At 45.3% G+C, this 24,467-nt stretch overlaps 1 protein-coding gene across 1 annotated transcript in view; it reads right to left on the bottom strand.

Annotated features, from left to right (window-relative positions):
• wbp4 (WW domain binding protein 4) overlaps positions 1-2,077 on the bottom strand; it is a 39,067-nt gene extending 36,990 nt beyond the window's left edge. The window contains exon 1 of the mRNA XM_052013748.1: positions 1,948-2,077. Within this exon, the coding sequence (XP_051869708.1) occupies positions 1,948-1,949 (2 nt within the window). The 5' untranslated portion in view covers positions 1,950-2,077. The remainder of the gene's footprint in view (positions 1-1,947) is intronic.
• Positions 2,078-24,467: the final 22,390 nt, after the last annotated feature.

Raw genomic sequence — 24,467 nt, forward strand, 5'->3', positions numbered from 1 at the left:
ACTCTCATTTTACTTTCGCTGTCCTTACCAATTTCCTTGTCACCCTTTGCTGAATCCCAAATTTTTCCCTGTCCTCAAGCTTACTGTTCTTTATGACAACATTATAAACCTATTCCTGTGATCTAATACTACTTAACTTCTTTTGCTAGCCACAGCTAGACCACTTTCCCTACTGGACTATTGTTAAAAGTTGCAGATGAACTATATAAAAGTTTGTAATTGCTTGTTTATTGTCATATCCTTTTAATGAAACTTATCAGATTTTGAAGACAAGAGAAATTTGCCTTTGGTCTGTACAAAAGTAGCTTTATCAAAGTCTGCCACAACTAATGCACGTTCTGATGGTTGCAGAAAAGGAGATAATATGAATTATCATGGAAGGCCAGGCAAGGCTTTCCCTTCAGCCTGAAATTAAGCCAAGCTCCCTGCTTTACTTTACATTCTTTGGAGGAGCAACTTGATTCCCAAAGCCAGCCTCTGATTACCAAAGCCTTACAGAGTTTTAACAGTTGGCTCCGTCACATCCCTGAGCTTACCAGCTGTCAAAACTGTCACTTCATTAACATACAAAAATCAAAAGCAATACATTGAAAATTTGTTTTTAAAAGATTAACTCCAGGTATTGAAAAGTAACTTAACTACATTTAAACTAAATAACAAAAATGTAAATTAGCTAAAACCTACCCAGGAGCTTTCCCTTTTCCAATTAAATTGTAAGGTAGCAGGCAAATTTCCCAGCAAAACTGCTGGGGAACTATAGGTATTTGGAGCACAGTTGAAATGACAGGTAGGACTTCAACATTCATGTGAAGTAGCTCAGACTGCCAATCTGACCCTCTCATCAAAAACACTGCAGAACACTGAACCAAACTAATAATGGCACCTCAGATACAGGTCAGAGGCTTGAAACTCAGTTTTTGCTCAGCATTACAATAAACCCAAGGCCATATACAAGAAAATTAAAAACAATGCAAAGTAAATCAAATAATTAAGTATCTTGCATTCTAAAAAGCTACATCCAAAAGATCATAACACTATTTTGATTAAAAAGTTAAAACCGTATAGATCTATCAAAATATTAATTTGATCACATTACAATCCTCCTCACTTGGGGTGGAATGGTGGTAAATAGGAAAATAACCAGTATTACAGCCATGGTATGAATGATTTACATTAACAGTGGCAAGTGAATAAATATTGATATATGTAGATTGAACTCTCTCTACAGATGCTGCCTGGCCTGCTGTGTATTTCTGGCATTTTTTAATGAGTCCTCATAATCAAATGTTTACTTTGGTATTCATTACTGCTCTGGTTAATAGATGATAGCAAACTACATATGCCTTGCAAAGTATCACTCCTGAAGCAGATTTACTGGGTCTCCATGAATTCCACTACTGGAGAGACACCTGGAGGGAAGGGGGGGATGGCAGACACCAGCAGGGAAAGGGTGGAGGGAGGGTGTGTAGCAGACGCCAGGAGGGAGGGAGGGAGGGAGGGAGGGAGGGAGGGAGGGGAGGGGAGGAGGGGGGGAGAGGGGAGGAGAGGAGAGGTGGGGGGGAGAGGGGGGATAGGGGAGAGGGGGGATAGGGGAGAGGGGGGGGAGGAGAGGACGGGTGTGGGGGGAGGAGAGGAGAGGGTGGGGGGGATGGGAGGCGGCGGTAGGAGGGAGAGAGGGGAGGGGGTGGGGAGGGGGTGGGGAGAGAGGGGAGGGGAGGGGGTGGGGAGAGAGGGGAGGGGAGGGGGCAGTAGAAGGGGGAGGAGGAGGGAAGCGCGAGGTGTGACGGACTCCTCACGCGGCCATCCGCCCGCGGTCCGGCCGTTGCGCAGATTCTCTGGGCTGCCTCAGGATGCAGCGCCGACCGGGTGGACCCTGTGGAGAGCCCCTGGTCGCGACCTACAGCCGCCGAAGCCGGGCAACTTTCACCCTGAAGCCCAATCACTTACATCGCCGCCGCGCAACCGACCCTCGGTCGAGGAGCAGGAGGAGAAATAAGCGCAGAGGCCGAGAGTGGCCGCGTCTGCACCGCGTCACCGAGCACAGCCCCGCGCAGCGCGCCGCCGTCACCGAGCACAGCCCCGCCCAGCGCGCCGCCGTCACCCATCTCCTTTCCCCTCATCCATCATCAACCTTCTTCTCCACTGACCCTCCCTGCATCCTCCTCCCCCTTTTCCCCTCCCTCTGTCCCCTCCTCCTCCATCCGTCCCATTCCCTCCCCTCCCTCCACCCCTCCCCCTCCATCCCTCCTTCCTCCTCCCCCTCCTCCCTCCTTCCTCCTCCCCTCCTCCCTCCCTCCTTCCTCCTCCCCCTCCTCCCTCCTCCCCTCCTCCCTCCTCCCCTCCTCCCTCCTCCCCCTCCTCCCCTCCTCCTCCCCCTCCTCCCTCCCTCCTCCCCCTCCTCCCTCCCTCCTCCCCCTCCTCCCTCCCTCCTCCTTCCCCCCTCCTCCTTCCCCTCCTCCCTCCCTCCTCCTTCCCCTCCTCCCTCCCTCCTCCTTCCCCTCCTCCCTCCCTCCTCCTTCCCCTCCTCCCTCCCTCCTCCTTCCCCTCCTTCCCCTCCTCCCTCCCTCCTCCTTCCCCTCCTTCCCCTCCTCCCTCCCTCCTCCTTCCCTCCTCCTTCCCCTCCTCCTCTCCCTCCCCTCCCCTCTCCCTCCCCCTCCTTCCCTCCTCCCTCCCTCCTATCCCCTGCCCCTGCCCCCCCCCACCCCTAAGTGCTACTAAGAAGAATTTAAACTGACGTCAGGAGTGGGAACCAGATCAGTATTGGTATTGGTTTATTATTGTCACTTGTACCAAGGTACAGTGAAAAGCTTGTCTTACAAACCAATCGTACAGGTCAATTTATTACAGTGCAGTTACATTGAGTCAGTACAGAGTGTATTGATGTAGTACAGGTAAAAACAATAACAGTAGAGTAAAGTGTCACAGCTACAGAGAAAGTGCAGTGCAATAAGGTGCAAGGTCACAACAAGGTAGATCGTGAGGTTATAGTCCATCTCGTTATATAAGGGAACCGTTCACAGTGGGGCAGAAGTCTGGTGGTACGTTCCTTCAGGCTCCTGTATCTTCTACCCAATGGAAGAGGAGAGAAGAGAGAATGTCCCGGGTGGGTGGGGTCTTTGATTATCCTGGATGCTTCACCAAGACAGCGAGAGGTAAAGATAGAGTCCAAGGAGGGGAGGCTGGTGTCTGTAATGCACTGGGCTGTTCCACAACTCTCTGCAGTTTCTTGCGGTCCTGGGCAGAGCAGTTGCCGTACCAAGCCGTGATACATCCAGATAGGATGCTTTCTATGGTGCATCGGTAAAAGTTGGTGAGAGTCAAAGGGGACAAACGAAATTTCTTTAGCCTCCTGAGGAAGTAGAGGCGCTGGTGAGCTTTCTTGGCTATGGCTTCTATGTGACTTGACCAGGATAGGCTGTTGGTGATGTTCACTCCCAGGAACTTGAAGCTCTGAACCTCAGCACCATTGACGTACACAGGTGCATGTACACCACCCCCTTTCCTGAAGTCAATGACCATCTCTGTTGTTGACATTGAGGGCAAGGTTGTTGTCATGACACCATTCCACTAAGCTCTCTATCTCCTTCCTGTACTCCAACTCACCGCTGTTTCAGATACGGCCTACAACGGTGATATCATCTACAAACTTGTAGATGGAGTTAGAGCAGAATCTGGCCACACAGTCATGAGTGTATAGGGAGTAGAGTAGAGGGCTGAGGATGCAGCCTTGTATGGCACCAGTGTTGAGAATAATCGTGCCGGAGGTATTGCTGCCTATCCTCACTGATTGCGGTCTGTTGGTTAGAAAGTCAAGGATCCAGTTGCAGAGGGAGGTGTTGAGTCCTTGGTCTTGGAGTTTGGTGACAAGCTTCCTTGGGATTATTGTATTGAAGGCAGAGCTGTAGTCAATAAACAATAGTCTAACATAGGTGTCTTTACTGTCCAGATGCTCCAGAGCTGAGTGTAGGGCCAGGGAGATGGCATTTGCTGTGGACCTGTTTCGGCAATAGGCAAATTGCAATGGGTCCAGGTTGTCTGGTAGGTTAGAGTTGATGCGTGCCATGACCAATCTCTCAAAGCACTTCATGGTGGTGGATGTCAGAGCCACTGGTCGGTAGTCATTGAGGCATGTTACCTTGCTTTTCTTCGGTACCGGGATGATGGTGGTCTTCTTAAAACAGGTGGGAACCTGAGCTTGAAGCAGGGAGAGGTTAAATATGTCTGCAAATACTTCTGCCAGCTGATCAGCACAAGATCTGAGCACACGGCCAGGGACACCATCTGGGCCAGGTGCTTTCCTTGTGTTCACTCTCTGGAAGACTGATCTTATGTGATCACTGTGATCACAGGTTCAGCTTCATTGGTGGCTGTCAGGGTGGATGGTGACAATCCACTTCCCTTCTGTTCTAAACGCGCATAGAATGCGTTAAGTTCATCCGGAAGGGATGTGCTGTTATTTGCTATTCAGCCTGACTTCGTCTTGTAGCCTGTTATGGCATGTAAGCCCTGCCATAACTGACGGCTGGTCAGGGACTCTATTTTGAGTCGGTATTGCCTCTTAGCATCCCTGATAGCTTTCTGAAGGTCATACCTTGATTTCTTGTGCAGGTCAGGATCACCAGATTTGTGTGCAGCAGTCCTCTCCTTCAGTAGGGAGTGGATCTCTCGGTTCATCCATGGTTTCCTGTTTGGGAACACCCGTATTTTCTTCTTTGGTACAGTCCTCCACATGCTTGCTGATGAAGTCTGTGATGGTGGTGGCATACTCATCAAGGCTGGCAGCTGAGTCTTTGAACATGGACCAGTCCACTTGTCTCAAAGCAGTCACATAGGAGCTCATCTGTTTCCTCAGACCAGCACTGCATGACTCTCCGTACTGGATCCTCCCTTTTCAGTTTTTGTTTGTATGCAGGGAGGAGGAGCACAGCCTGGTGGTCTGATTTCCCAAAGTGAGGACGAGGGGTGGCTCAAAAGGCATCTTTGATGGTTGCATAGCAGTCAGCAGATGGGGAGGTTGAGGAGAAGGTAGAGTTAAGCTCAAGTAAATCTAATAGGAATAACAGCTAGGGCTAGGTTAATGAACATGGTGGGACTGACAATCTGAAGTTTATTTTTTTAAAATGGTAACAGCATGGTAACAGGCCCTTCCAGCCCAATGAGTCCGTGCTGTTCATTTAAACCCATGTTAACCTACCTGTACATCAACGTGGGAGGAAACCAGAGCACCCCGAGGAAACCCACACAGTCACGGGGAGAATGTACAAACTCCTTACAGACAGTGACAGGAATTAAACCCTGATCGCTGGCACTGTAATAGTGTTACCTATGTTACCGTGCTGCCCCATTTTAATGCAAGAAGTATAACAGGTAAGGCAGAGCTCAGACCCTGGTACATGGAACTACGGTGGTCTAGACTTGGCTGAGGGAAGGGCAGGACTGGCAGCTCAACGTTCCATGGTTTAGATGTTTCAGACATGGTAGAGGGAGATGTGAATGCAGTGGGGGAGTTGATTAGGGAGAATGTCACATCAGCACTAGTGAAGACATATCAGAGGGCTCATCCAACGAGGCAATATAGGTGTATCTCAGAAATAAGAAAGGTGCAACCGCTATGATGGGATTATACTAAAGGCCTCCCAATAGTCAGAGGGAGCTAGAGGAACAGATATGCAGACAGACTTTATTAGAGTTAAGGATCAGCATGTTCTTGTGAGGGTGATAGGTAAGGATGGCAAGGTTCGGGAACCTTGGATGACAAGAGGTAGCGTAAATTTAGTCAAAAAGGAAAAGGAACCATATGTAAAGTTTAAGAAGCTGAAATCGGACAAGCCCCTTGAGAAACATAAAGGAAGCAGGAAAGAACTTAAACAATGAATTATAAGGGCTAAAAGGGATTAAGGAGAATCCCAAGGAATTTTTTACATATATTAAAAATAAGAAGGTAGCTCAGGAAAAGGTAGGTCCATTCAAGGACAAAGAGGGAATTTTTGCCTGGAACCAGAGGAAGAGGGTCAGGTACTAACTGAGTAGTTTGCAACGGTATTCACCAAGGAGAAAGATATGGATGATGGTGAGATTAGGGAAGGGTATGTTGATATTCTACGGTATGTCAGTATTAAGGAGGAGGAGGTGCTTGGTCTCTTGCAAAACATTTAAGAATAATAGGTTCTCAGGTCCTGATGGAAATCAATCCCAGGATACTTAGGGAGGCAAGGGAGGAGATTGCTGGAGCCTTGACTGAGATCTTTGTATCCTCTTTAACCACAGGCGATGTCCCAGAAGACTGGAGAATAGCCAATATTGTTCCTTTGTTTAAGAAGGGCAACAGGGATAAACCAGGCTTATAACCAGCCAATTATAGGGAAATTACTGGAGAAGATTCTTAAGGACAGGATTTGCTTGCATTTGGAAAAACATGAACATATTAGGGTTAGTCAGCATGCAGGGGAGATCCTGTCTCACAAATTTGATTGAGTTTTTTTGAAGAAGTGATGAAAATGATTGATGAGGATAGGACAGTGTATGTTGTCTACATGGACTTTAGTAAAGCATTTGACAAGGTCCTTCATGGTAGGCTGGTCCAGAAATTTAAGTCACATAGGATTCACTGTGAGTTGGTAAATTGGATACAAAATTGGCTTGGCCCTAAAAGACAGAAGGTAGTGGTGGAGCGTGCTATTCTGATTGAAGGTTTATGACCAGTGGTGTTATGCAGGGATAGGTGCTTGGACCTCTGTTGTCTGTGATATATATAAATGACCAGAATCCAATTTATTATCATTGACTTAGATGATGTGAAATTTGTTGTTTTGTGGCAGCAATACAATGCAAATATAAAGTTACTATAAATTACAAAATAAATAGTGCAAAAAAAAGGAATAATGAGAAAGTGTGGATGAAATGTAGATGTATATAACTTTGGTTAGGCTGCATTTGGAGTATTATGTGCAGTTCTGGTTGCCACAATATATGAAGGATGTGGAAGCTTTGGAGAGGGTGCAGAAGAGGGTGCTGCCTGGATTAGAGAGTATTAGCTATAAGAAGAGGTGAACAAACTTGGATTGTTCTCTCTGGAATATGGGAGGCTGAGGGGCGACCTGATAGAAGTATATAAAATTATGTGAGGAATAAATAGGATAGAATGTCAGAGTCTTTATACCAGGGTGGAAATGTCAAATACTGAAGGACATCATTTAAAGATGAGATGGAGAAAATTTAAAGGAGATGTGTAAGACAAAGTTTCGTTTTCGGGTCGTTTTGGCGTACTTCAGACTTCAGAGCAGCTAAGTTTTTTTTTCTCTAATCGGGAATAGTGGGGCAAGACTGCGCAGGCATGTGACGTAAGCGGTTAGCGTGCAAGCAGTTTAAAAAGAAGACCGCCATATCCAGCTGGCAGCGTCAGAGCGGGCAGTGGAGTGAGAGAGAGCAGAGTGATTGGGCTTTGGCTCAGCAGGCTGAGGCGGTAAAGGGGCAAGGCGGGATCCACTTATCTATCATTCTCTTTGGCATCAAGAGGCGGAGGCCATCTGCAGCAACACTGATGAGCAGCTGCTAAGTAAGGATAAGGTTTACTGTTATTATTATAGATTTTTAAGTAGACTACAGCTAGGTAGGGAAAAAAAACTATTTCAAATGGAGGGCATGGCGATGTGCTGCAGCTGTTTGATGTGGGAGCTAGTGGACCCTGCTGTGGTGCACAGTGACCACATCTGCAGTAAGTGTTTGAGGCTGGAGGGACTTTGGCTCAGAATGGATGAGCTGGAGTTGCAGCTTCAAACACTGCAGAGCATCAGGGAGGGAGAGAGATATGTAGATGCTGTGCATCGGGAGGCAGTCACCCCACCTTAGAACAGGTACTTCTAGGGACCAGGAGGCAGAGGGATGGGTGACTGTCAGGGGAAAGAACGAGAAGGGGAACAGGCAGACAAGTGCAGAGGACACCGGAGGCTGTTCGCCTCAGTAACAGGTTTTCCGCTTTGGATGCTGTTGAGAGGGATGACCTACAGGGATCAAGCAGCAGAAGCCAGGACTCTGGCACTGGGACTGGACCTGCTGCTCAGAAGGGAAGGGAGGAGAAGAGGAGAGCAATAGTGATAGGGGACTCGATAGTCAGGGTTGATATAGGACCAATTGATAACAGTGCAGGAGATATTATAATGGACGATAGATGGCAGAGGAATTGAATGAATATTTTGCATCGGTCTTCACCGTGGAGGACATCAGCAATGTGCCGGTTAGTCAGGAGTCTCACGAAATGGAACTGAGTTCAGTTAAGATTACTAGGGAGAAGGTGCTAGGAAAACTAAATGGGCTAAAGACTGATAAGTCTCCTGGACCAGATGAGGTGCATCCCCGGGTTCTGAAGGAGGTGGCTTTAGAGATAGCAGAGGCATTGGTGATAATTTTCCAGGAATCGATAGATTCTGGCATGGTTCCGGAGGACTGGAGGGTCGCAAATGTAGTTCCGTTGTATAAGAAAGGTGGGAGGCAGCATAAAGGAAATTACAGACCTATTAGTCTGACGTCAGTGGTGGGAAAATTATTGGAATCTATCCTCAAGGATGGGGTTACGGAATACCTAGAGGCGCAAGGCAAGATAGGTCCTAGCCTACATGGTTTTGTGAAGGGAAGATCCTGCCTGACCAACCTATTGGAGTTTTTTGAAGAAATCACAGGTAGGGTGGATAAGGGAGAGGCGGTAGATGTTGTGTATTTAGACTTTCAAAAGGCCTTCGATAAGGTGCCTCACAAGAGACTGATTAATAAGATGAGAGGTCATGAAATTACGGGTAGGATAACAGAATGGGTGGAGCATTGGCTGGTTGGCAGGAAGCAAAGAGTGGAAATAAAAGGATCTCGTTCTGGTTGGTTACCGGTTACTAGTGGTGTGCCGCAGGGGTCGGTGTTGGGACCGCTCCTTTTTACCTTGTACATTAACAATTTGGATAATGGAATAAATGGTTTCGTGGCTAAGTTTGCAGATGACACCAAGATAAGTGGAGGAGTAGGGAGTATTGAGGAGATAGGAAGGTTGCAGAGGGACCTAGACAGTTTAGGAGAATGGGCAAGGAAATGGCAGATGAGATTCAATGTTGAGAAATGTGCAGTTGTACACTTTGGAAGCAGAAATAAGCGGGCAGATTATTATCTAGAAGGAGAGAAAATTCAAAGTATGGAAGTACAAAAGGACTTGGGGGTACTCGTGCAGGATACCCTAAAGGTTAACCACCAGGTCAGATCGGTGGTAAAGGAAGCGAATGCTATGTTGGCATTCATTTCGAGAGGTATAGTGTATAAAAGTAAGGAAGTGTTGATGAGGCTCTACGGGGCACTAGTGAGGCCTCATTTGGAATATTGTGCACAGTTTTAGGCCCCACATCTTAGGAAGGATGTGCTGACGTTGGAGAGGGTTCAGAGGAGATTTACGAGGATGATTCCAGGAATGAAAGGGCTTACGTATGATGAGCGTTTGTCGGCTCTTGGACTGTACTCACTGGAGTACAGAAGAATGAGAGGGGACCTCATAGTGACATTTAAAATGTTGATAGGAAAGGACAGATTAGGTGTGGCTAGGCTGTTTCCCTTGGTGGGTGAGTCCAGGACCAGAGGGCACAATCTTAGAATTAGAGGGTACAGTTTCAAAACAGAGATGAGGAGAGATTTCTTTAGCCAGAGGGTGGTGAATTTGTGGAACTCCTTGCCACGTACAGCAGTGGAGGCCAGATCAGTGGGGGCGTTCAAGGAGGAGATAGATAGATATCTAAATAGTCAGGATATCAAGGCATATGGGGATAAGGCCGGAAATTGGGATTAGAATAGGTTTTTTTTCCCATTCCCCATTTCTCATTTCTTTTTTCCCTTTTCCTTGGAGCAGACTCGATGGGCTGAACAGCCTGCTTCTGCTCCCTTTTCTTGTGATCTTGTGAAACAGACAGGCGGTTCTGTGGACATGAGCGAGAATCCCGGATGGTATGTTGCCTCCCAGGTGCCAGGGTCTGGAGTGTCTCTGATTGGGTCCATAGCATTCTTGAGCGGGAGGGAATGCAGCCAGAAGTCGTGGTACATGTCGGTACTAATGACACAGGTAGAAAGGGGGAGGAGGTCCTGAAAAGGCAGAAGGCTGAAGAAGAGGACCTCAAGGGTAGCAATCTCAGGACTGCTGCCAGTGCCACGTGTTACTGAAGGTAAGAATAGGAGGAGATGGTAGTTGAATGCGTAGCTGAGGAGTTGGCGCAGGGGGCAAAGATTTAGATTTTTGGATCATTGGGATCTCTTCTGGGGAAGGTGGGACCTGTACAGAGGGGAATGGGTTACACCTGAACTTGAGGGGGACCAATATCCTTGCAGGCAGGTTTGCTAGTGTGGTTCAGGGGGGTTTAAACTAATTTGCGAGGGGGATGGGAACTGGAGGGATAGGTCAGTGGAAGAAGTGCATGGAGTAGAGTCAGATCTAACATATAGAGAGGCTTTGAGGAAGGAGAAGCAGAGTATAGGGTATAAAAGTAAAAAGGTGGGTGGGCTAAAGTGCATTTACTTAAATGCAAGAAGTATCAGGAATAACGGTGATGAACTAAGAGCCTGGATAAATATGTGGAACTATGATATTGTGGCTCTTGCAGAGACTTGGCTGTCACCAGGGCAGGAATGGATATTGAATATTCCTGGATTTCAGTGTTTTAAAAGGGATGGGGGGGTGCAGAAGAGGAGGAGGGGTGGCGTTACTGGTCAGGGATAATATTACAGTTGCAGAACAGGTAGATCCTCTCTGGAGTCAGTATGGGTGGAAGTTAGGAACAAGAAAGGAGCAGTTACTCTACTGGGAGTATTCTATAGGCCCCCAGGTAGCAGCAAAGATACTGAGGAGCAGATTGGGAGGCAGATTTTGGAAAGGTGCAAGAATAACAGGGTTGTTATCATGGGAGACTTCAACTTCCCAAATATTGATTGGCACCTGCTTAGTACCAAAGGTTTAGACGGGGCAGAGTTTGTAAAGTGTGTTCAGGACGGATTCCTTTCACAGTATGTTGACAGGCCGACTAGAGGGAATGCCATATTAGATCTAGTATTAGGTAATGAACCGGGTCAGGTGACAGATGTCTCAATGGGTGAGCATTTGGGGGACAGCGACCACTGCTCCATAACCTTTAGCATTGTCATGGACAAGGATAGAAGCAAAGAGGCCAGGAAGATATTTAATTGGGGAAGGGCAAATTATGAGGCTATAAGGCTAGAACTTGCGAGTGTGAATTGGGATGACATTTTTGAAGGGAAATGTACTATGGAGATATGGTCATTGTTCAGGGACCTCTTGCAGGAGGTTAGGGATAAATTTGTCCCGGTGAGGCAGAGAAGGAATGGCAGGGTGAAGGAACCATGGGTGACAAGAGAGGTGGAACAACTAGTTAGGAAGAAGAAGGCAGCATACATATGGTTTGGGAAGCAAGGATCAGATAGGGCTCATGAGGAATATAGGGTAGCAAGGAAGGAACTTAAGAAGGGGCTGAGGAGAACAAGAAGGAGACATGAAAAGGCCTTGGCGAGTAGGGTTAAGGAAAATCCCAAGGCATTTTTCACTTATGTGAAGAACAGAAGGATGATGAGAGTGAAGGTAGGACTGATTAGAGACAAAGGTGGGAAGCTGTGCCTGGAAGCTGTGGAAGTGGGTGAGGTTCTCAATGAATACTTCTCTTCAGCATTCACTAAGGAGAGGGGCCTTGATGACGCTGAGGACAGTGTTGGTAAGGTTAATGTTCTGGAGCATGTAGATATCAAGAGGGAGGATGTGTTGGAGCTGTTAGAAAATATTTGGACAGATAAGTCTCTGGGGCCTGACAGAATATTCCCCAGGCTGCTCCGTGAGGTGAGGATGGAGATTGCTGAACCGTTGGCTAGGATCTTTGAGTCCTCGTTGTCCACAGGAATGGTACCGGAGGATTAGATGGTGGCAAATGTTGTTCCCTTATTCAAAAAACAAAGTAGGGATAGTCCAGGGAATTATAGACCAGTGAGCCTTACGTCTGTGTTGGGAAAGCTGTTGGAAAAGATTCTTAGAGATAGGATCTATGGACATTTAGAGAATCATGGTCTGATCAGAGACAGCCAACATGGCTTTGTGAAGGGCAGATCATATCTCACAAGCCTGATAGGGTTCTTTGAGGAGGTGACCAGGAAGATTGATGAGGGTAGTGCAGTAGATGTGATCTACATGGATTTTAGTAAGGCATTTGACAAGGTTCCACATGGTAGACTTCTTCAGAAGGTCAGAGGACATGGGATCCAGGGAGGCTTGGCCATGTGGATTCAGAATTGGCTTGCCTGTAGAAAGCAGAGGGTTGTGGTGGAGGGAGTGCATTCAGATTGGAGGGCTGTGACTAGCGGTGTCCCACAAGGATTGGTTCTGGGACCTCTACTTTTCGTGATTTTTATTAATGACCTAGATGAGGGGGTAGAAGGGTGGGTTGGCAAGTTTGCAGATGACACAAAGGTAGGTGGTGTTGTGGATAGTGTGAAGGACTGTCCACACTATCTACTTGCAGAGGGACATTGATAGGATGCAGAGCTGGGCTGAGAGGTGGCAGATGTCATTCAATCCGGAGAAGTGTGAGGTGGTACACTTTGGAAGGGCAAACTCCAAGGCAGAGTACAAAGTTAATGGCAGGATTCTGGGTAGTGTGGAGGAGCAGAGGGATCTGGGGGTTCATATCCATAGATCCCTGAAAGTTGCCTCACAGGTGGATAGGGTAGTTAATAAAGCTTATGGGATGTTAGCATTCATAAGTCGTGGGATAAAGTTTAAGAGCCGTGAGGTAATGATGCAGCTCTACAAAACTCTGGTTTTGTAGAGCTGCATCATTATAGTCGTCATTATAGGAAGGATGTGGAAGCGTTGGAAAGGGTGCAGAGGAGATTTACCAGGATGCTGCTTAGTTTAGAGAGTATGCATTATGAGGAGAGACTAAGGGAGCTAGGGCTTTACTCTTTGGAGGATAAGGAGGATGAGAGGAGACATGATAGAGGTATACAAAATGTTTGAGAGGAATAGATAGAGTAGACAGCCAGTGCCTCTTTCCCAGGGCACCAATGCTCAATACAAGAGGGCATGGCTTTAAAGTAATGGGTGGGAAGTTCAAGGGAGATATCAGAGCAAGGTTTTTTACCCAGAGGGTGGTTGGGGCATGGAATGCGCTGCCTGGGGTGGTGGTGGAGGCAGGTACATTGGTCAAATTCAAGAGATTGCTAGATAAGCATATGGAGGAATTTAAAATAGAGGGATATGTGGGGGGAAGGGGTTAGATAGTTTTTAGGCGAGGCTTAAAGGTCAGCACAACATTGTGGGCCGAAAGGCCTGTATTGTGCTGTACTTTCTATGATTCTATGATAAGTTTTTTTTTCTCAGAGAGTAGTCAGTGCCTGGAAAGTGCTGCCAGGAGAGGTGGTAGAAGCAGATATGATAGCAACACTTAAGAGGCACTTAGACACATGAACAGGCAGGGAATAGAGGGATACGGACCATGTGCAGGCAGATGGGATTAGTTAGACTGGCATTATGGTTGGCACAAATATGTTGGGCTGAATGGCCTGTTCCCATGCTGTACTGTTTTATGTTCAATCCCCGCAACTCCCCATTCCCACACCCTCCTTACATCCCCCTCTGCATCACTCCTTCCTGTACCTGCATCGTACCCCAATCCCTGCATAATCCCTCTATGCTCCCACCCCGTCCACGCATCTCCCACCCCCTCATCCTGCTTTCTTGCTCATCCCAACACATCCCAGCAGCTCCCACCTTCCACACCCCCCGCATTGCATGCCTGTATCTACCTTCCCACCTCCTCTCTCCAACCCCCTGCCCCCATCTCAGCTTCCACATTTTTCCCCATCCCTGCATCTCCCACCCACCCCTTCCCTGTACGAGCCATTCTGTCTTACTCCAGCTCGTACCACTCACCCATTTCACCCCCTTTCAGCTTTACCTTCCCACTTCCTGTCTTTCCCCTTCTCCAAATCAACCACCCACCCTTTTCCTACATCGTCTGCCCTTGCTCTATCCCATCCTCCTTGCCCGCATTCCCTGTATCTCCCACCTGCCCATTCTATTCCCCCTTCCTCAGCATCTGCAGTTTTTCTAATTTTCCCTAACTTCCCTTACTGCCTTAGCCTAACTCTAAGTCAGTCCATGAAAATCTTCTCCAAATTACCTGCCACATGTGGCCCCATGTTTGACAAAATGGGGCTAAAGTGTAACCAAAAGTTGAGAAGCAAATTCTTTGGGTAACAAAAGTGGAGCTAAAATTCCTCACAGTCCACATACATGTGGGTGATGAACACCCTCCAGTTTGGAAGGTCACATACATTCTGGGAGTCTATGATGGTACTTATGAAAACAAACTTCCAGACAACTGTTCCACCTCAAAACTCCAGCAATGCAGGGGAAATCAGAATCAGGTTTATTATCACTGATTTATATGTCGTGAAATTTGTTGTTTTGCAGCAGGAGTACAGTGCAAAGACATGAAAATTACTGTAAATTACAAAATAAATAAATAGTGCAAAAGACAAACAAGTGGTGTTCATGGACCATTCAGAAATCTGATGGTAGAGGGGAAGAAGCTGTTTCTAAAGTATTGAGTGTGGGTCTTCAGGTTCCTGTAACTCCTCCCCGATGGTAGTAACGAGAAGAGGGCATGTCCCAGATTGTGAAGGTCCTTAATGATGGATGCTGCCTTCTTGAGGCACCGCCTCTTGAAGATGTCCTCAATGGTGGGGAGAGTTGTGCCCATGATAGGGCTGGCTGAGTCTACAAACCTCTGCACCCTCTTGTGATCCTGTGCATTGGAGCCTCCTTACCAGGCTGTGATGCAACCAGTCAGGATGCTCTCCACCATACATCTATAGAAATTTGCAAGAGTCTTTGGTGACATACCAAGTCTCATCAAACTCCTAATGAAGTAGAGGCACTGGAATGCCTCCTTCATGATTGCATCAATGTGTTGGGCCCAGGATAGATCCTCTGGGATATTGACGCCCAGGAACTTGAAGCTGCTCACCCTTTCCACTGCTGACTCCTCAATGAAGACTGGTGTGTGTTCTCCCGACTTCCCCTTTCTGAGGTCCACAATCAATTCCTTGGTCTTGCTGACATTAAGTGCGAGGTTGTTGTTGCAACACCGCTCAACCAGCTGATCTATCTCACTCCTCATCGCCATCTGAGACTTTACCAACAACAGCAAATCGGCAAATTTATAGATAGCGTTTGAGCTATGCTTAGTCACATAGTCAAGGGTGTAAAAAGAGTAGAACAGTGGGCTAAGCACGCATCCTTGAGGTGCGCCTGTGTTGATTGTCAGTGAAGAGCAGATGTTATTACTGATCCGTACTGACTGTGGTCTCCCTATAAGGAAGTGGAGGATCCAGTTGCAGAGGGAGGTACAGAGGCTCAGGTTTATGTAGGTCTATGTCAGAAATTCCTATATAGAGAGTCTTAGGGGCCACTACGTCTGTGCCAAAGGCTTAATCACATGCTGAGTGTTCTAGGAACTAGAATGCAGTTAAGCAGAATTGTACTCAATGCAAGAAGCCACGAGCAGTAGAGCCTTGCATAACAATGAGAGTGTGCCTGAGACTCTCAGTGTAAGAAAACACGTGGATGCCAAGGACTACCATTTGGCAATGGAACAAAATTATGCTGGCTCCATCACATCTGTTACACAGTTGTTTTAACTCTATGCCCCAAGCAGAAGAAGGTAGAAGCTCAAAATGCTCGCATTTAAACATCTTCTTTATTAATGAAAATATTGGATCCTTGGCAAACTCCAGCACTGCACAGGCAGTGTGTTCCCTCTCATGATGTTGACTAGATTAAATTCCATCAGTTTTTTGCCAAGGAAAAAGATGTGGCTGTGGGAGTAGGTTTTGGTCAATACCTCATCGAAGACAAGAAGGGAAAGAGACACCATTGAGGGTGAACAAAGCAAGAGAGACAGAAGGACATCTCACTGATTAAATCTATTGCCATTAAATCCATTGGTTGACCTGATAATGTAGAAATGGGAAGGTTGGGGGAAGAGGGAACCAATGCAGTCTCTGCAGTGAAACTGCTCCCAAAATATAGTTTGGTCGGGAATTCCAGTGGCAGGGAAGGAATATTCGTGAACATCTACAGCAGATTAGTGCATGGCATAGTAATCCCCTGTTGCTAAAATGGACAATTCCAATGTTACTCAGACCAACCAGACCCTTGTGCTTACTACATTGATCCCTGGTCTAGCAAGACAAATTATTCCCTAGCCTCAATTCTTCCTATAGTCCTCTAATACCCCTCCACTTCTCTTGTGCATTGTTGATTTCCTTTGCCCCACAATGAATAACTCTGCCAGGACTTTGGAGTTTTGTCCCCAAAACCTCTCAGAGCCCCTACATCTCGTTCCTCCATTCACGCATACCTTAAAAACCTACTTCTCTTTGAGCTTTTGGTTACCTGTACTAAATTCCCTTTATGTTGTTAGTGTCAATTTTTTTCCTTGAGAATTGTCACTACAGTCAAGGTGTTGTTAAGTTGACTTTGTTAAATATTAATGAACCACACCATAAAAATCCTTCTTCATCAAACAATTGTCTCATAAACATTATCCGTTTCTGGGTAGGAACCAATTCCTTTTTCTTTTTCAATCTTTTTATTAAATTTCAAATTAATACACATAACAATAGTGATTATACACATGGTGCGAAGAGATCGGAATTACAATAGTAACAATTGACATATACAAACACAGGGAGTAAAATATATAATCTGAACCTCCCAATCTCTTACTAAGTGAACATGATACAAAAGAATTTGAAAAGAAATTTGATTATTTGAAAAGAGAACCCCAAAATTAAAAAAAAGTAATAAACCAAAGCAAACCAAAAACTTCAAAAAAAAAAGCTGGACTGTTATTTTTTCGGTTAAAAAAAACATTATTAAGTCGTTAGCTCCACTCCTCTATATTCAAATAGGAGGTTATTGAAAGGGGTTTGAAAAAGGTCTGCTTACATCATATGGAAATACTGAATAAATGGGCTCCAAATTTCCTCAAATTTAAGCGAAGGATCAACAGTATTACTCCTAATTTTTTCTAAGTTTAAACATGTTATAGTTTGAGAAAACCATTGAAATGTGATAGGAGGTATAGAATCCTTCCATTTAAATAGGATGGATCTCTTGGCCATTAATGTAACAAATGCAATCATACGACAAGCTGAAGGGGATAGATGGCAGGAGTCCATCATTGGTAACCCAAAGATTGCGGTAATAGGACAGGAACCAATTCCTGTATTGAGCTTACTTAAACTGCATTACTTCAATTGGTCCAAATTACATGAACATTACATTTTTGATTCTCTTTTGTGATACATTTAAGTTATTCAGTAAACTTTTCTTGTCAAAATTACAGGAGGATAATCAGACCATGAAATCATAAGGTAACATTTCTCTAATAACAAACTGCATGGTATCAGCTGGGTAATATTTTTTACACATTGATATTATCTTCAAAGTCCCCTTGATGAATATTAGTTTGTTCAGTTCAATCAGACAATTTGTTCTGAATATTTTGGAGGTGTAGTCATTTAGTTCACAGTTTTACCAAAGGTTTCCAGTTCTAGTACAACTCTCCTAAGATAAAAATAGAACGTACTGGAAATACTCAGCAGTTCAGGCAGATAGACCGAGATGCAAAGGGAAAGAAAGGAAGGAGAAAACATGAGAGAAGATCTATGATAGAAGGGAAGGCTGGAGGGGGTGACAGAGCAAAATGAGAGAGGGTGGCGAAAGGATTAGCTAAAAACATAAGGAGATACAACAGACCACAGGTACAGGAATCTGGAGCAACAAACAATACAGGGTCTCGACCAGATAATTCCTTTCCCTCCCCCACAGATGCTGCATGACCCGCTGAGTTTCTCAGGCAGGTTGTTTGTAGCTAAAATCATAAGTTGGTCTTGAGGGAGAACAACAATATTTATCCAAAATTGTCAGAAGACCAAACCTGGGATTGCTGGAAACATTTCATTGCCTGAAATTGTTGAACCCACTGCTGAGTCCAGAAGGCTATAATGTGCCCAGTCAGAAGATAAGGTGCTGTTCCTCAAGGTTTGTTACAACGGTGTGGGAGCCCAAGGTCAGAGTGGAAGTGTGAAGAATTAGAGGCAACAGGAAGCTCTGGGTTACTCTTGCACAAAACAGTCACCCAGTTTGCATTTAATTTCCCAGGTGTAGCAGAGGCCATATTGTGGGTACTAAATTGGAAGGAATGCAGGTGAATCATGGCTTCACTGTTGTGTTTGGTGCCTGAGACAGGGGAAGTGAGGGGGTAAAATGGCAGGGATAACAGCTCTTTTGTTGCACAGCAAAATGCCATGGGAAGGGGAATGGGTGTTGGCAGAAGCGGAAGCGTATCCAGATTATACTGGAAGGAACAAATGGCTAAAGTGGAGTCATCTCATTACTGAAACATGTTGGATGTGGAAACTGATGTGATGGAAGCTGAGGACAAGAGGTACCTTATCTTGTTTCTGAATGAATGAAAAGGTGGTGGGGGTGAGAGAATAGCAGGTATTGGAATGGATGTAGCTGAGGGTTCTGTCAACAACTGCAAAGGGGAAAGGGAAGGCATATTGGAAGCACTAGAATGGACAGGTATGAAAGACGTTGGGAAAATGGGAGGTGGAAGAAAGTGTGGGGGTTAGCTGTGGGAGTCTGTGGGCTTGTATAGATAGAGAAAATGAGGATGAGAAAAGTTGAAGGTCAACCATATGAAGTTGAGAGCAGGTGGATATTGGCAGGAAACTTACTAAAACGTCCAATTCAGTGAGAACAGGAGGCGGAAACAAAACATCCACCAATATACCAGATAAATAGGTGAAGGGGATTGGGGGGGGGGGTGGTATGCGGGTAGTGGGTGAGTCCAAATTGGACTGAAGCAAGTACGTTCTATGTATCCCACAGCGAGATTGGTACAGTTTGAACCCATTCAGGTTCCTACAGCAATGCCTTTTAGTTGGATGGAATGGATAGCTAATGGAGAAGTAGTTGAAGGTGAGAACATTCAGCTGGGAGAAGGATGGCATTGTTGGAAGGCGACTGATTGGACCCTTGACCCAAGAAGAGATGGAGGACACTCAGGCCATCCTAATGTGGGATAGAGGTGTAGAGGCATTGGATATCTGCAGTGAAAGTAAGACAGTGGAGACAAGAAACTGGAAACTGTTAGAGGGTGTCAGAAGTGTGGGCGTAGGTAGGAAGCAACAGGGCAAGGGGAGAAAGAATGGAGTCAAGAAGAAATTAGTTCTGTAGGGAAAGAACGGGCTAAGACAATGGGCATAGAGAATAGTACTCCTTTATGGTGTCTTGAGTCAATGGAGCAGACTTGGTTGTCTTGTTGCTCTTGGATACTTCCATCTGCTTCTGAGATGACAATGATAAGTGTGAAGATCTTCCTCCAATCTTTGTTCTTTTCTGATTATGCCGGGGTTCAATTCTGTTCTCAGGAACATAGCACAATGACAACTTTCATTTAATACTACATCCCAAGGCACATCACAGCAGTGCCATGAACAAAACTTAATCTGCAACTAATATTCAATATAAAGACAGAAAAGTACTGGAAATTGTTGGCATGTTTGGTAACATCCACTGTAATTGCTTTTGTAGTAAGATATTACTGCAGATGATTGAATGCTTGGTTAAAGAGATTGTAGGTTTTAAAAACCATCTTTAAAAGAAGAGGGAGCCAGAGACGTACAGAGTATCAGAGAGAAACCAACGTAGATGACACGTAGATAAGAGACTGCAGATGCTGGAATCTGGAGCAATAAACAAACTTGGAGGAATTCAGCAGGTCAGGCAGCATCTGTGAAGGGAAATGGACAGTCAACATTTCAGGTCAAGATGCTTCATCTGTAGTTGAAGACATTGTTGACAATGATAAAACAATTACAATTAGGAATGGAGCAACAGCCAGAATCAGAGACTATCTCACATGCAAATATTCATAATCCATCAGTCCCAAAGTTCTTTCATTTTGTCTGTCCTTCCCAAAATTTTGTCTTATCTGCTCATATGCAATGGGTTAGGACATTGGTCACTATAGGAAATGTAAAGCAAGTTGAATAAAGCTGTTTTTTTCATCCAGTCTAGGAAGACTTCGGTGTATCCAAATGTGAACCAAGTCCTAACTGTGAAAAAAATTGGAATTTATGCATTTACGTGACATCAGAAACACAGTCGATAGAACAGAAATCTAGGAAACACAGGACAGAACTTAGAACACAGGACAAGACCGCACAAAGAGCAATGGGATTATGCGACGTTCCTGGGAATCACCAGTATTCACGTGTGTGGGTTCTGGAATTTCATTATGTAACGTCAGGACATTTGAGTTTCCTGCATAATGTAGGTATTCCAACCTTTCTGAGGTGCCGTCCTACTGACCAGGCTCCAAAGTTGGACTCTAGCCTTGGAGTGCCAGCAGTTTAGCAACAGCTACACTGGGAAATCTGACTGCGGAACCTGCCACAAACCAGGTTTGCCAACTCTGTTTCACTCTCCACAGATCCTGCCTGACCTGCTGAGTGTTTGAAGCATTTTCTGTTTCTACTTTAGACCTGGCACCAGTTCAGTATAGCCCATTTATTTGAATTAATGTAAATGTACTCAGCCACATTTACAAACATTCAGTTGACGTCGGGCTCAGTCTGGGGCTGTGGCTTAGCCAGTAATCAAAGCATTTCTGAGGGAGTAATGATTAGAGGGCACTGCACCCAGAGCCTCACAGATCAGGGAGGAAGTTCTTGCCCAAGATACGGCAGGTTCTGTGGGTAGGCCAGTGTAGGGTGTGGTCAGCTGAAGAAAATCATAGGGCATTATTTTAGTGATCTTTGTACAGGGATATATGCTAGAACACTGGGGATAACTTCTCTCCTCTTATTTTAAAAAGTGTGATCTACATTGACCTGAGCTGATAAACAGGGCAAGGACACAGAAAATAGGAGCAGGAGTAGGCCACTTGGCCCTTCAAGCCTGCCCCACCATGGCTGATCTATCTTGGGCTTCAACTCCTCCTCTGTGCCAGATCCTCATAGCCCTCAATCTTTCAAAAATTTATTTACCTCCACTTTAATTACTTTTAATGATCTAGCGTCCAACACTCTCCAGGGCAGAGAATTCCAGAAATTCACTACCCTTTGCGAGAAGAAATTTCTCCCCAACCTCAGTTTTAATTGACCATCCCTTGTCATGAGATTATGTCCCCTCGTTCTCCCACAATTGAAAACATCTTGACATCTAACCTATCATTCCCCCTTAGGATATGTTTCAATAGTATAACCCTACATTCTTCTAAACTCCAAAGAATACAGACGCAATCTGTTTGCCCTCTCATGGTAGGACAAACCTCTCATCCCAGGAATTAGCCTGGTGAATCTCCTTCAGACTGCCTCCAATGCTACCATATCCTTTCTTAGGTAGAGGACCAAAACTGTGCACAGTTCTCCAGGTGTAGCCTCACCAACATCCTGTACAATTGCCTCAATTTAACATTTCATCAGAGAGACTTCCTTGTTAGTGGTTCATGCAGTCACACGGGAAAACAGCTTTAATTCTCAATGGGGAGGCCATAGAGTCATAGGATCATAGTCATAGGGCAGGTGGGCTGGCCAGTGGGCACTCATCCATCTTCCCGCACTTAGCCCATAGCCTTGTATGCTTAGGCAATATGCTGTCATGCTCTTAAATGCTGTCATGACTCTGCTTTCACCATTCTCTCTGGCAGTTTATTCCAGGTACTCAGCAGCCTCTGAGTGAAAATCCCTTCTAAATTTCTTATCCCTTACCCTAAATCTACGTCCTCTAGCTTTATTCACCTCTGACAAGGGGAAAAGATTCCCACTGTCTACCCTATCTATACCCTTCATAATTTTATATACCTCAATCATGTTCCCTCCTAACCTCCTCCAGTACAGGACTTCACTGCTCACGTGACGTTACAACTGCACCTCACAAATTAATGTTGGAGTGTTTTAAAAAGAGGCTACAGGGGAAATAGGAAGGGGAATGGGACTGAAGTGATTGCTTTGCTGGGAGACTGCAGTAACAGGATGAGCTGAATGGCCTGTACTGTAATAAGCAAGTAAGCAGCACCTTTGATAGCACTACCTCAGCACTGGAATGGAACCTTGGCCTGGATTTTTATGTTCAAAGTTCTGGCACTGAACTTGAACTTGCAACCTTCAAACCCAGAGGCCAGAATGTGAGTAGGTGAGGTGCACTGATATTAGAGAGACCCCCTGCCTTTGTAGTATGTGTGACCCATGGCATGAATGCTTTCTGTTCATCCAGAGCTTAATGGGAGTTGGACAACTCTAGACCTCTGTCACACACAGCACCAGCCATCACCTTGTCCTGTAATTGGCCCTCTTTCCCCTCTTAAATTTGTCATAACTTTAAATCACTACAAGTGGCATAGAATTCACTACATTATGCTATGTGCAATGTTGCCTCAGTTCCATCCTGTATTTTCTTTGACATAACTAACTAAAGGGTTAATGACCAGTGTATCAAAGCTCCATCTTTTTTATGGTGCCAAATATTTGTTTTCTTCCTGACAATAATTAACTTCCTCTGATGATCACGGTTGTCCACACCCACACAGGCCTTGCCGTTTATATGAGAGCACAAGAAAAACATTGTCATCTGACCAGTAATCCAATCCAAAGCCATGTTGTTATCATGCCAAACAAAGCCACTTGACATACTTTGCCAGCTCTTAGCTGCAGTAATTCAAAACTAATCTCACAGCCCTGTTCTCGCCTAGGAGCCAAATATGTTCCTGTGCTTCAAGTATTTATCATTTTGTTCTTTAAAAAGTACCAGATTCTCTGCCATAACCTGAGGCAAAGCATTCCATGCCCCAGCAACTCCCAGTGGAAAAAGATTACCTTAAGCTTACTTTTCCAATATCCAGGCCTGGGCCAATAGGCAGAAAGTAACATTCATGTCACACAAGTGCCAGGCAATGATGGTATCCAACGAGAGAAAATCCAGCTATTACCCCTTAACATTCAGTGGCATTACCATCACTGAATCCCCAACTATCAATATCCTGGGGGTTATCACTGACCAGAAACTGAACTGGAATAGCCATATATACAATATGGCTATTGGAGCAGGTCAGAGGCTAGGAATCCTGTGGCAAGTAACTCACCTCCTAACCCTCCAAAGCCTGTCCAACATCTACAAGACTCAAGTCAGGAGTGTGATGAATACTCTCCACTTGCCTGGGTGAGTGCAACTTCAACAACACTCAAGAAGCTCGACACCATACAGGACAAAGCAATCCACTTGATAGACACTCCATCCACAACAATTCACTCACTCCACTACTGATGCACAGTAGCAGCAGTTTGTACCATCTACAGGATGCACTGCAGCAACTCACCAAGACTCCCTAGACTGCAGTTTCCAGACCCACAACCTCTACCAGCTAGAAGGACAAGGACAGCAAAAGCATGGGAACACCACTGCCTGGAAGTTGCCCTCGAAGCCACACACCAACCTGTCTTGGAAATATATCGCTATTCCTTCACTGTTGCTGGGTCAAAATCCTGGAACTCCCTCCCTGACAGCATCATGGGTATACCCACACATCAAGGATTGCAGCAGTTCAAGAAGGCAGCTCACCACCACCTTCTCAAGGGCAAGTAGGGATGGACAATTAAATGCCGGCTCAGTCTGCGAAGCCCACATCACTTAAATGAATTAAAAAAGTTGATGATCCAATCAGAGGAATGGGCCCTTAATAAAATTATTTTTTTCCAGGGTTTCCATGAAACTTCTACATATCTTGCAAGGGATGAGTGGTAAAATTCCGCCAGTTAACTCTCTTCCCTGCTAAATTTAACCAACTAGATTTTATTGCATTTTTCCCTGCCTTATTTCAAGCAGAATCTTTGCACACATCCTCTGCCTGACTCTTTGTCCTTTCCTCCTCCTACTGTTGGTCCAAGGTCTGAAATTTCTTCCCTCATAATATCTTTTACTGTGGATAACTCCCCCTCTCCACCCCACCCCACCACCATCTGAAACCTCTTGACCTGGCTACTAATTCCTTCTCCATCACAATAAGGCAAAATGACCCAGAATTTTTTTTCAATGAATAAAAATAGTAGAAAGGAATCCAAAATTGTAGGACCTGTGGTATGATAGTTAAATATGGCTAAAGTAAGGGATGGACTAGGGGCCAAACTAACTCCTAGTTATTCCTGAATATGATCATTTTAATGGATAATATAGGAAAGGAGCATGGTGGGACTAGGACAATCTGTAGCAAAAAGTGAACTGCCAACCAGAAGCTACAGCACATTGTTACATGCACACCTAAACAAAGAAGCATGCTAGATGCAAAGAGGGGTGATCCCACAATCAACAGTGA

The sequence above is a fragment of the Pristis pectinata genome, chromosome 4 (assembly GCF_009764475.1).
Source record: "Pristis pectinata isolate sPriPec2 chromosome 4, sPriPec2.1.pri, whole genome shotgun sequence".
NCBI lineage: Eukaryota > Metazoa > Chordata > Chondrichthyes > Rhinopristiformes > Pristidae > Pristis > Pristis pectinata.